This window comes from Antechinus flavipes, chromosome 2 (genome assembly GCF_016432865.1).
Source record: "Antechinus flavipes isolate AdamAnt ecotype Samford, QLD, Australia chromosome 2, AdamAnt_v2, whole genome shotgun sequence".
Classification (NCBI taxonomy): domain Eukaryota; kingdom Metazoa; phylum Chordata; class Mammalia; order Dasyuromorphia; family Dasyuridae; genus Antechinus; species Antechinus flavipes.
Window position 1 is genome coordinate 540,067,479 of NC_067399.1, and position 13,714 is coordinate 540,081,192.

A 13,714-nucleotide genomic window follows, 5' to 3' on the forward strand; every position below is an offset into this window, starting at 1 on the left:
TTTTTTAGTGTTGTTACTATGTAGATTATTCTCCTGGTTCTGCTAACCATACTTTGCATTAGTTCATATAGGTCTTTCCAGGTTTTTCTGAGATCAACCCTTCTTGATTTCTTAAGACACAATAACAAAAAAGTAAATTTTGCTGAACCACAAAGTGAAGGGAGAACAGAATAAAATAAAGCTGAAAGGACAGGTTGGAGCCAGGTTGTGAAGAGCTTTAAATATCAAAAAGAATCTTATTTTTACCCTAGTGGTAATAGAATCACTGGTGTTTCTTGAACAGGAGTGACATGTTCACACTGATGCTTTAAGAAAATCACCTTGGCAGCTGTGTGGAAGATGTATTGGGAAAAGACTTGAGGCCCAGAGATAATTTAGGAGACTATTGAAATGGTCAAGGTAAGAGAGATATAGAAGATCTGAATTCAAGCAATTGTGGTGTTGGGTGGGGAAAAGGGGAGGAATGAGAGCGGGACTTCTTAAACTTTTTCCACTGGCAATCCTTTTTTGCCCAAGAAATTTTTACACCACTTCAGGTGCGTAGGTATATAAATCAGACATTTACTGATAACAAATCATTACTTCACACCCCACTACATTCAGTTATGTAACCCCACATGGAGTCATAACTCATAATTTTAAAAGTTTTGCTGTAGGGGAAGAAATAATAAGATTGAGATGATACTGTAGAAGAAAACATTAAAGATGATGTCCAAGCAAGAAGGATAGTGGTACACTGAACAGAAATGGGAAAATTTGAAGGACAGATGGATGTAGGAGGTATACTTCTCTGAATATGTTGAACCTGAAAAACCTGGATGACACCCAAAACAAGAAGCTAGCAGCAAGCTAGTTGAACTTAGCTTCAAAAAATGAACCTAGGATTCAGAAGAAAGATAAAAGATAATTATATAAATTAGAGAATCATCAGTCTAGAGATGATGACCTAAGTAGATGAGCTTACCAAGGGAGAACAGAAAGGGAAGATGCCTCAGGGCAAAACCTAGGAAGATACCTACATAGAGGAAGAAACTAGGATAATGAATCACCATATGTTCTAAGAAAACACACATGGACAGGTAAGAAGAGCAAGAGACAGCAGCATCCCAAAAGCCAAGGATGCCAGTAATAACTCTGACACATCTAAAGTGCATTAGAATGTATAATGTACTTTACACACATGACTTCACTTGGATCTCATAAAGGAAATAATATAGAGTTAGTCACAGCTCCATTTTAGAGAAAAGGAAATGGATTCAAGAGAGGTTGAGTGCTTTGCCTATGGTCACACACCTGTCACAATTAGGATTCAACCTAGGTCTTTCTAGCTCCAAGTCCCATAGTAAACTTACAATGCTATGTCTTAATTCTCAAATGGGGAATGATAATGCAAATAAAGAAAACTATGAACCATTATCACTAATTTTCTTGATACAAAAATATTCAATGCAAAACTGGAAAAAAAAATAGTATAGAAATATAGCTCCAAAATTCATTCTGATCAAATTGGATTTATACCAGTTATCTGAGGATAGTTCAAAATTAGAGAATCAGCACAATAATTCATTTAAATCTCATAAATCTAAAATCAAATTCTAGCATTATTTAAAACAACAACAAAAAACAAATGTGACGCTTTCTGGGGAGGGGGGGGGAGTGAAGGGGAAAGGAATGAAGGAATGATACTCATTGTCATAATATTATTTAAAATAGTATTAAAAGTATTAGCTAATTAAAAATAGAATAAATTAAGAATAAAAGCTGGCAAAGAGGTAGCAAAATTATTGTATGTTAGAAAACCACAGATACAAGAATTGGGATTTGAAATCAAAGTCCACCCCACATTTTACAAATGAGGAAACTGAACAGCTCAGAGAGATGAAGTTATTTGCTCAAGGTGACAAAAATAGAGATCCTGAGAGGTGGGATTTGAATTCTGCCCCACACCAAATTGTTTCCTTAACTGATCAATAAGCAATTAAGTACATGTCCAGTAAAGGATATCATATCAGATGCAGCAGATATAAAAGATAAAAATGAAACAGAATGGTTTCCTTGGGAAATCGTGAGGAATTAACAACAAAAATAAGGAGTTTTAATGAAGTAGCAAGATATGGAATGTGGTACAGGTAAAAGAGTAGTGGATTCTAAGTCCCAGACCCTGGGGTCCAATCTTGCCTCTGTCACTTACTAGTTATTCTATGTGTTTGTCTCCAGGCAGGTGACTTTACCAGTCTGAGTCCCAGTATCCTTCACTATAAAATAAAGAAGGCAGACTACATGGTTTTGAAGGTCCCTTCCAGCTCTAAATCAGCTATAAAAATAATCAACTTTTCTTTTTATTACTAACAAAAGATTGGAAAGAAATCTTAAAAATACTATTTAAAATAAAAACAATAAAATAAATTTAGTTAATCTACAAATTATACATAAATCTACAGAATTTTCACAGAAATAAAGGAAGTTCTAAAGAAATGATGAAAGTCAATGTTAGTTAAAGCTGTTTATTTTCAAAACATATGCACAGGTGATTTTCAATATTCACCCTTGTAAAACCTTGTGTTTCAAAATTTTTTTCCCTTGCCTACCCTCACCCTTTCCCCTAGACAGCAAGTAATCCAACATATGTTAAACATGTGCAACTATTCTATCTATATTTCCACAATTATCATGGTCCACAAGAAAAATTAGATCAAAAAAAAAAAAAAAAAGAGAAAGAAAACAAAATGCAAACAAAAAACAACAGAAAGAGTGAAAATACTATGTTGCGGTCCACACTCAGTCCCCACAGTCCTCTCTATGGGTGTAAATGGCTCTCTTCATCACAAGACCATTGGAACTGGCCTGAATGCCTCACTGTTGAAAAGAGCCATATCCATCAGAATTAATCATCATATAATCTTGTTGTTGTCGTGTATAATGATCTCCTGATTCTGCTCACTTCACTTAGCATCAGACCATGTAAGTCTCTCCAGGCCTCTCTGAAATCATCCTGCTGGTTGTTTCTTACAGACAATACTATTCCATAACATTCATATACCATAACTTACTCAGCCACTCTCCAATTGATGGACATCCATTCATTTTCCATTTTCTTGCTTATACAAACATTTTTGTACATGTGAATCTTTTTTCCTTTTTTATGATCACTTTGGGATACAGGCCCAATAAAGATACTGCTGGATCAAAAATAGTGCACACAGGACTATCGTCCTTGGGTATAGTTCCAAATTGCTCTCCAGAGTGGTTGGATCAGTATTAGTATCCTAGTCTTCCCACATCCCTTCCAACATACATCATTGTCAAAAAGTCAAAAATATTTAAGGAAACAAGGGAAAAAAGAAACAATGAAGGTTTGGAATTACATTCTCAAATTATAATACAATAATGATCAAAACTATCTGGTATAGGATTTTTTTAAGTGGCCATATGCCACAATAAATCCCAAATAGATTAATAAGCTATACAGTATAATAGGAAAGTTATAGTATTATAAAATTAGGAAAGAATGAAAGCTTCTTTTACTTATTATGCATAAGTTATGAATTTGTAAATAGCTATAAAAAATTACAAAAGACAAAATAGATTTCTTCAACTGTAAGAATCAGAATTACAATTTAAAACAATTCTGAAATATTAACCTCAATTGCCAAAGATGGAAAAAAATAAATGATGACAGGGATTTAATACAATGAGAACACTAATTTACATGCTGGTGGAATTGTAAATTGGTCTAACCAATTGGGAAAACAATAGAAATTATGCAAGAAAAGATACAAAACTATTAATATCGTATCTACAGACCTAGTGATCAATTTTATTACTAAACATGGAGGTTAATAAATATAAGTTCCTTCAAGGAAGAATTTTTTTTTTTAAATCTCTGATTTTGCATGGACTAAAGCCTTGACAGTTGCTTGCAGAATTGAAGACCTACTTGTGCAAAAATATTCACAGCAGTCCATTTGTAATAGAAAAAAAAAAAACAAAAACAGATTTTATGCGCAACTGGAGAATAATAAATAAATAATAAATGAACTGTAGCACATAAGTATGACATGTTGCAGCACCATAAGGAATTACAAGTATTTAAAAATTCAAAGATTTATGAAATGATTTGGATATGGTAATGTAGAGTGAACAAAACAAAACCAAAATACATATACCATAACTATAGTTATATAATAGCAATACAACTCAAGATAAAAAATGCAGAGAACACTGATAGTAAGTAATAAAGCATATACCCATTTTTAAAATAACGCATTTTTGTTATCTTTTTGGTTTTTGCATCACCTATGGTCCCCTATCCTTGCACAAAAAGGGACAGGAAGGTTTCTTCTTATATTTATTCTTAAGGCCAAGCTTGGCAATTATAATTTTCATAGCATTGAATTTTTTTTGTTGTTATTCTTTCCATTCATATCGTTGTAATCATTGTGCCGGCATCTTTTCTTTTAAGGAATGGAAAACTTCCAAATGTAAAGTTGGAAGCATCATCAGTTGAAATCACTATGGTTTTACTTTAAAAGTTTTGGAATTGAACTTTGTGGGGGATTTAATTGGCATTATTCTGGGAGTCTGAATATTTCAAGAATATGTATCAATACAAATTAAATATATTCATGCATATACAGTATAATAGCAATGATATCATTAAGCTGATTTCAGGAGTTATTCACTATAATGAAAATCTGAGAAAAGGCTACTATAGTTAATAAAAATATGTCAGATTCTCTTAGTTTTCCCTTTCTTTCTCCAGAGATTTTTAAACTTCAAGAAATCTATTTTCATTATAAGTTTGCTGGGGCTACTACTTCTAACAGTAATTTCAACAAACTCTACTAATTAAGTCTTTCAGTGTGTTTTTGTAGCCAAATATTCCAAATATTATAGCAATCTCTGGCCCAGAAAAGTTTCTAATATTGCACATGCTATCTGCACATTCAATTCAATTCCATTAAAGTACCTCTAGATACATGGAATGCACAAGGAACTGGGACGAATAATCAAAACAAGCATTTTTACTCAAAGGGAATCTGCAATGATAGGAAAAGAGAGGGAAGGGAACAAGAATTTATATAATACCTATTATGTGGTAGACACTTGTATTAAGTCCTTTACAAATATTCTCTCATTCAAGTCTCACAATAACCCTGACAAGAGTAGCTTCTGTTATTTATCCCCATTTTGCAACTGAGGAAATTGAGGTAAACAGAAGTTACAATAAGTTGCCTGGGTAATACAGCTATCAAGTGTCTAACGCTGGATCTGAACTTAGATCTTCTGGACTCCAGGTCAAAGTGTTTTGTTCACTGTGCCACTAGCTACCTCAATACAAAAACATTTATACAATCCTTTAAGATTTACAAAGGAATTTCCTGAAAATAACTCTGCAAGGTAGACAGTACAAGTATTATGATACCCATTTTACAAATAAGAAAACGACAATTCAATCAGGTTAAATGATCTGCAAATGGCTCCACAGATAGTAAATGTCAAAGCTGGGACTCAAACCTCAGTCTCTCTTCATTCCGCTAGTTGTCTCCCAAATAAGGAAAGTAGGATACAAGGAGATAAGATATTATACAAATGAATAAGGAGACATATGATACAAGTTAAAGTGCAATGAGGGTAAAGGGCAAGTTCAACATTTTTAGCTTATGAGATCGGCAAAGGAAGGCTTCACAGAAAAAGCAACATCTAACCCTAAATGTCTTTAAAGGGGGGGAAGAATTTCAAGAGGCAGAAATATGTAGACGATGATTTCCAGGCACAGAAACACCTTGCACAAAAGTGGAGAGGTCAGGTGAGTGTGTGAAGAAAATAAGAGTGAAAGGAGACTATGAAAAACCAAGGAGGGCTTGATTTTGTATATCTTCAATGTCAGGTTAAGGAGTTTGTGTAAGCAATGAGAAGCAACTTAAGTTGTTATGATCAGACTAATACATTGTTGGAGGAGTTGTGAACTGATCCAACCATTCTGGAGAGCAATTGGGAATTCTGCTCAAAAAGTTATCAAACTGTACATACCTTTTGACTCAGCAGTGTTGGGATTATATCTCAGAGATCTTAAAGGAGGGAAATGGACCCACATGTGCAAAAATGTTTATGGTAGCCCTTTTTCTAGTGGCAAGAAACTGGAAACTGAGTGGATGCCCATCAATTGGAGAATGGATGAATACATTATAGTGTATGAATGTTATGGAATATTATTGTTCTATAACAACCAGCAGGATGATTTTAGAGAGGCCTGGAGAGACTTACATGAACTGATACTAAGTGAAATGAGCAGAATCAATTGATCATTATATACGGCAACAACAAGATTATGTGATGATAAATTCTGATGGATATGAATCTTTTCAACAGAAAGGGAATAGGTCCAGTTCCAATGGTTTTGTGATGAAGAGAGCCATTTATACCCAGAGAAGATTGGGGGAATTAAATGTAGATCACAACATAGAATTTTCACACTGTTGTTGTTCGCTTGCATTTTGTTTTCTTTCCCATTTTGTCCTTTTTGATCTGATTTTTCTTGTGCAACATGGTGTTTGTGGAAATATGTATAGAAGAACTGTACATGTTTAACATATATTGGATTATTTGCCATCTAGAGGAAGGGGGGAAAGAGGGAAAAAATCATAACACAAGGTTTTACAAGGATAAATGTTGAAAATTATGCATATGTTTGAAAATAAAAAGCTTCAATAATTTTTTTAAAAGTTAGTGTCATATCCATCTATGTCTTTAGGAGATTATATTGGTAGTTAAATAAAGAATAGATTAGAGGGAGGAAAGATAGGAAAAAAGGACGAGATGAGAGGCTATTACAGTCCAAGTGAACATTAATGAGGACCTAAACTAAGAATGGCAGCAGTAGGAGAGGGCATATGCAAGAGAAAATAATATCTGACATGTAGATAGTTCCTTAAAATTTAAAGATACCTCATGCAGATGGATCCTATTTGAGCCTCACAACAAATCTATAAAGTTATTAGAGCAAGAATTATTATCCCATTTTACAGAGAATGAAACAGACTTACAACTGTAATATGACTTGACCAAACCCATATGTAGCACAGCTGAGGCCTGAACCCAAGCCTTCTGACACCAGATTCATGTGTTCTTTTCACATTTTATAAAGCATCTTCACATATATTATTGCAAAGAAGAGGTGGGAATGACAGAACTGGACAACTGAGTGGGTAAAGCAAAAGAAGAAAGTCAAAACATAGTCTGTGAGATTTCAAGCCTGGGTAACTGGGAGGATGGCAACATCATCCACTGAAATAGGGAAGTATGGAGGAGGAGAGATTTAGGGACAAGATGGGGAACAAGTTTTGAATAAATTGAATTAGAAGGCAAGAGGGACATCCTAAGAACCAACTGGAAATAAGATTGGATGAGATAAATCTATCTAGTTGTAGAAATAATCTGCAGAAGTCATGACTAAGACATTACATAGGAGAAGTCATCACTAAGGGAAAGAATACAGGGAAAAGTGAGTTAAGCTTTGGGTTATACCAACATTTAGGAGATTCAAGGAGGAAACTGAATCAGTGAAGATCAAAAAAGGGAGGTTAGACAAGAAGGAAGAGGACCAGTTATCTTTAAAGTCAACATAGAAGAAAATATTATGAAGGGGATAGTCAACAGTATCAGATACTACACAGAAATCATGATGGGCATTGGTTTTGAAAATTAAAAGGTCACTGGTGACCTTGGAAAATGCATTTTATTTAGCTTATCAAGGTTGAAAGTCAGATATCAAGGGCCTAAATGAATGGGATAGTAAGAAAATATAAGTAAACAGTATAATCTACTCTTTCTACAATTTTAAGTTTATAGAGAGCAAGGAATAGGAATTACATGCATGGGTTTTTAATGAGAAATTCTTTTTTTGTTATATTATGTTAAGAGGGGAGTGAGAAGAAATGGGAAAAGTCCATTAAAAATATCCTATGCACATTATTTGATATTTATATCAAGAGCTATTTTCTCTCCACTTCAATTTTTAAGATTCCTCAAAACTGAATTCTGACCTAAGCATACATAGTCAACTCCTTTCTGCTGATTTCTGTGCTACTATGAAGACTGAAATCAGAAAATCAGATTGGGAAATATCTACAGAAAGAAAAAACCCTAATGCAGTTCTCCTGCCATTAGCACTATTAGGTAGAGTCATTTTCTTTATGTGTGATAACAATCTGAACAAAGATTTCTATTCTATTGCTGTGATGAGTCATGAAAGTGGGCACAGAGAGAGCTTCAGCAATCGATAGAAATTATTAGCACCCAGCACCCAATTGCATCTGGGCTTCTTTCAGACAACAATACAACTCACCATTTTAGATTGTACCCTAAATTCTACTACAAATCTTATCCCCAATCCCAATTTGAGCTTTCTGCTTCAAGTTTTCTGCCTTAAAATATATCATTTAAGAGGAAGAGTGCACTAATCAAATGGCCAGAATAAGCATTTATTAAGTATTTACTATATCCCAAGCATTGTATTGTGCTCATGGAAAGGCATTTATTAAATGCAGTGCCACTGAGCTCAGTGTTGGAAACACAAACTGAAAAGCAAGACAGTCTCTGTTCTCAAAAAGTTCAAATTCTAATTGCAGTAGTCAAATTATATAAAAGAATTCAGGTCATAGGGCATAGAAAGACCCTATGATCCTTTGATTAATAATAGACCAATCATTATGTATACAGTGCACCATCCATTACACTCTCTATAGAAATTCCCTCCAACTCAAGCAAAAACAGCCTAGAAGCTTCTGCTAAAAACTGGAGGATACCAAAAAATTATGAATATACAAAACCTGCCTATGAGTTTGCAATTTAATTGGGCAGAGAGACTAAAAACAGTGAGAGTTTACAAATGATCAAATACAAGTCAATATAAATATATTCACATGTGCTGAAGTGATATCAAAAGAAGAGATGGAAGACAGACCAGATATTTACCATAAAGCCAATGGTCGGCATCTGCCTTATATGGCCACTGGCCAAAGCTAGAAAAGATCAGGTAAACATATAGTACATATGGACTTATTTTTAAAAATTAAATAAATAAATAAGCGGGAAGTGCATAGAAACAACAAAATTATAAAGACCCTGAAAGTTCATTATATGTATATCATTTAAAACTTTTTAATTAGAAGTAAAAAATTTTTAAGTTCCTAGAATGCAGAAGTTTCACATGTTGCTACAAGGATGCCCAGAAGTAAAGGTAATTATTGTTGCTTACTACAAAATTCAAATCAGTAATTTATCTATTTTACTGTTTTTTAAAACAGTTCCTACTTTTATTTATTCAATGCAACTTATTTTAACTTTCAGTTTTGTTAATCTCCTCTTTGATTTGTTAGGTCTTATTGGTATTTAATGACATCCCCAAGACCTCAAGCTAAATACCCAATTCACTGACCTGCTCTTTCTCTCTTTTATTGGTGTAATCATTTAGAGATATAAAATTTGCCATACTGCTTTGCTTGCATCCCACAAATTTGGTATGTTGTCTCATTATGGTCATTATCTTTAATGAAATTGTGGATTATTTCTATGATTTGTTCTCTGATACATCCATTCTTTAGAATTAAGTTATTTAGTATCAAATTCATTTTAAATTTATGCTTCAAAGACCTTTTATTGAATCTAATTTTTATTCTATTATAAGATGGAATAAAGATACATTTAGTTTTTCTGTATTTGTTGATGAGATTTTATGTCCTAATATATGATCAACTTTTGTGAAGGTACTTTTGCATAACAGAGAAGATTAACCCTTTCTGTTCCCATTCAATATTCTTGAAAGGCTATTTTCTCTAACTTCCTAAAATCCTATTATTCCCTCAATTTCCTTTTTGTTTATTTTTAATGATTAGATTTGTTTAGGTTTATAGTTTTACTATCCCCCCTGAAACTCATTTAACTTTTTCCTCCAAGAATTTAGATGCTACGTTGTTCCACATGTATGTTCAATATTGATATTAATACTGTCTCTACCTTTTAGTAAAATATAATTTTCCTATATTTCTTTTAATTAACCTATTTTTGTTTTTGTTTTGTCTAATATATAGACTGACACCCCAGTATTTTTTATTTCAGCTTAAGTATAAGAGATTCTGCTCCACACCCTTATTTTAACTCTATATTATCTTTTTGCTTCGGCTACATTTCTTATAAACAGCATTATTTCCATATTCGAGTTTCTAATCCATTAGATTAGAAACCTTAGTCTGTTTTAAGAGTTCATCCCATTCATATTCAAGTTCAATTGCTAACTGTATTATTTCTCTTCATGCTATTTTTTTTTTTTTGTTTCTCTTTTCAACACTGTCACTTCTTTTTACCTTGGGTAAAAATCTCCTTTAATCAATCCTCCCTTTTGTCTCCCCACCCAGCCATCCTTCTTTCCTTTAACTCCTTTCTTTCCTTCCTACTTCCCTATTGGGTAATATTAATTTCTGTGCCTTACTATGTGTATGTATAATCTTCCTTTCTTTGAACCCGCTTAGATGAGGATTCAAGTGTTGCAGATTTTTCTCATTTCCCACTCAACTGTCTAAAACAATAAATATCTAAAGATATAACTCTCACAAACAAAAGAGGCATTTAATTTTTAAGAGTATAAAAAAAGTTTGAGAACTGCTGAACTAGCAGAAGTGAAAGCCTTCAAGGGCATCACAATGAGATGGGGCAGAGAAAAGTTTAGTTTCCTAGCTTCTCTATTGTTGCTGGTATGTCTCCATGGTCCCAAGACCAAGCACTTTCAGAGACCCTAGGACAAAAAACATATGGAAGTTATCCACCAAAAATTTCGATTCTCTCTCCTCCCACTCCTCCCCACACATCTTGTAGGTGAAGAGAGTACCTTGAAAGTTTTTCCTCACTTATTACAAATGAGATACTACAAAAATTTCTGAATATTTTCATTTTGATTAACACTTTTTATGAACTCCTCTTAAGAATTTTAAAATATTCAAGATGAAGAGAAACTATGTAGATCAGCAAATACAGCACTACACCTGGATTCAAGAAGCTCTAAGTTCAAATCCCACCTCAGACATATACACTGACTGTGTGACCCCTGGCAAGCAACTTATGTTTCTGCATGACTTCACGTTTAACCAATATCATTTTGCTTGCCTTCTCAAAGTAGGAGGGAAGGATAGAATTTGGAACTCAAAATTTTCAAAAATGAATGTTTAAAATGTCTTACGTGTAATTGGTAAATACTTATGGAAATAAATAAAAAATTAAATTTAGGATCAACATTTTTTTTATGCAACTCACATATTCAAACTGTTCTGTATGGTAATGAGGAATAAGATTCATAGGATTAAATTTTATAGCTGGAAAGGGCCTCAGAAGTCCTGTGGCTCAACCCTCTTGTCTTAAAAGATGAAGAAAATGAAGCCCAGGGAGCGTCTGTGATCTGCCTAAGTTCACCCAGGTAGTAAGTAGGTGGTGGATGGGGCTCGAATCCCCTGATTAGCCCACTGCACCAAGAAGTTAAGAGTAGGATGGGGTCCCCTGAGCTAGATGGGACAAAAGTCCTCCTCTACTGGATTGTGGGCGTACTCCTACAGAGGGAACTTCTCTGGGAGAGGAGCAGATCACGCCTGCGTCCTTTCTTTTCAAAATCATGGCGTAGACACGGCCGGCTGGCCTGTCAGGTTAGAGGCACCACCAGACTTAAGTTGGTGGCCAGCTCCGGCGGGCCTCTCGGGTGCACGCAAGGCGAAGGCGTCCCCCACGCACGTATGCATACCCGGCCGTGTCTCTTTCCCAGTCCGCCCCTCGTGTCGCCCCGACCCCGCACTCACTCGGCTGAGCTGGTCCCGTTAATTGCAGAGCCATCCGGGGTCGGGTTCAGCTGAATGGGCATCGGCTTCTTCTTGGGCATTTTGGCCCCGAGGAAAGCACCTTCCTAACTCACAGGCTCGCTCCCTCTCGCCTTGGATGCAACTCCGCCTTTCCAAATTTAAGGCCGGGACTGGAAGGTGGAAGAGAGCTGCGTCTTTGGGCTCTCCCGGGTCGCGGCACCTCACCCAAGCTGACCGGACTCAAAAGAAACTGGGCGGAGGGGTGGCTATGGGGAGTTCCCTGGGGAAGGGTTTCTCGAGCCGACGGCGGGGATTCCCCCACCCCACCCCCTCACACCCGCCTGGATTCGGTTCTGCCGACACCGCAGTCGGAAGGGCTTCCCCGGCGGAATCTGCGCCGTCTCTGGCTCCTGCAGGCGCGGGATCCCCGGCGCTCGGGCTGGCTCGAGAGCAGTTAAGCGCCACAGCCCAAGGAGCCCAGATCCAGAGATGATACCAGTCCCCCAGCCTCTGGAGAAAGTGCGGCTTCTCGGACTGTCCTCAGAGCCACACAACCGTCCGAGGGAGGGAGGGAAGGAGAGACAGACGGACGAAGATGCGGGGCGGGAGTGGGAAGGAAACCTTCAGGGGTTGTTGTTTTCCCCCCTTCTTCTGGATCTGCTTTTTTTTCCTCTCCCCCTCCGAGCACCGCCGCCGCCGCCGTTACCGCCCCCTCCCATCCAGATTTCGCTGACAGCCAATGAGAAGAAGGCATCCCAGGCAGATGACGCGGAAACACGTCACGGAGGCGGTGCACGTGGGGCCTCCACAAAATGGACTAGGGATTGGAAACAGCGTCCTCTGCCGCTGGCGGTGTTCTACGTGAAACTTCAGGAAAGCTACCTTTTCATTTTTTGCTCTTAAAATCATTTACTTCGTAAACGCTAATCCACTTCTCGCTGTGGGAGGTTTCACGTTCCTGTGGCAGGTTTGAGGTACCCTGCACTGCTGAGGTGACAAAGCTAGGTCTTCCCTTTTACTCTTTTTTGGGGCAATGGCACTGAGCCATGTTATTCTAACTCCTAAAAGAAATAAAATCTCACTTGTTCTGATTTTTCTCTATCAACATGATTCATAAAACAATGTGTATTAAAGATAAATAAATAGATTTCATAAGGAAAAAAAAAGTTTATAATTCTATAAAATTCATAAAGAGTCAATCCTAAGAAAAGTTCCATCCCAGTTTTCCCCAGCTTTCCTTTCTGTTGCATATCTATGCACAGGCCACATGATAAAATTGCTATTTTGCTTTAAAAAAATAAAGAAAATCTCCCGAGGAGAGGAAGCTCCCGCCTTTGAGTCTGGAGACCTGAATTCCAATTCAAACTTGACTACTATTTTTGTGATGTAAGGAATGTCACTGAACCTTTCCGGTCCTCAGTTTCTCCCATCTTCAAAATGAAAGTGTGGCGTTCCACGACCTCGTCTCCACGGATTTAACCCATCCCTAATTCAGCATTGTTGCTTAATCTGTAAGACTGAAATCTAATTGTTCTGTACCCAAATAATATTAGCTCATATTTTATATAGGGCTTTAGGATTTGCCAACTACCTTGTACACAACAATGTAAGGGGCACAGTGCAATAATCACACTCATTTTATAGGCAATAGAATTAGAGATTTAAAAGTGAAAAGGAAGGGAGAGGGAAACTTTCTTTTACTGAAGCTGTGTTCCCTTTAATATTATCACTCTGAAACTGTTTCCTTTTGATCTGTGATCCCTTTTGGAGTCTCAGTCCCTCCTGAGGAAGGCATATCCCCCCAAATAAATTATCTTTCCGGGCTATCAGACCCTTTGATTCAATTAGAAATCCTGGTCAAAAAGCACCCCTTT

The 13,714-nt window shown here is 36.4% G+C and overlaps 1 protein-coding gene across 1 annotated transcript in view; it reads right to left on the reverse strand.

The window, feature by feature from the left end:
• The window catches only part of MAP2K1 (mitogen-activated protein kinase kinase 1), a 99,334-nt gene extending 86,987 nt beyond the window's left edge, over window positions 1-12,347 (reverse strand). Inside the window, exon 1 of the mRNA XM_051980812.1 lies at window positions 11,841-12,347. Within this exon, the coding sequence (XP_051836772.1) occupies window positions 11,841-11,920 (80 nt within the window). The 5' untranslated portion in view covers window positions 11,921-12,347. The remainder of the gene's footprint in view (window positions 1-11,840) is intronic.
• Window positions 12,348-13,714: the final 1,367 nt, after the last annotated feature.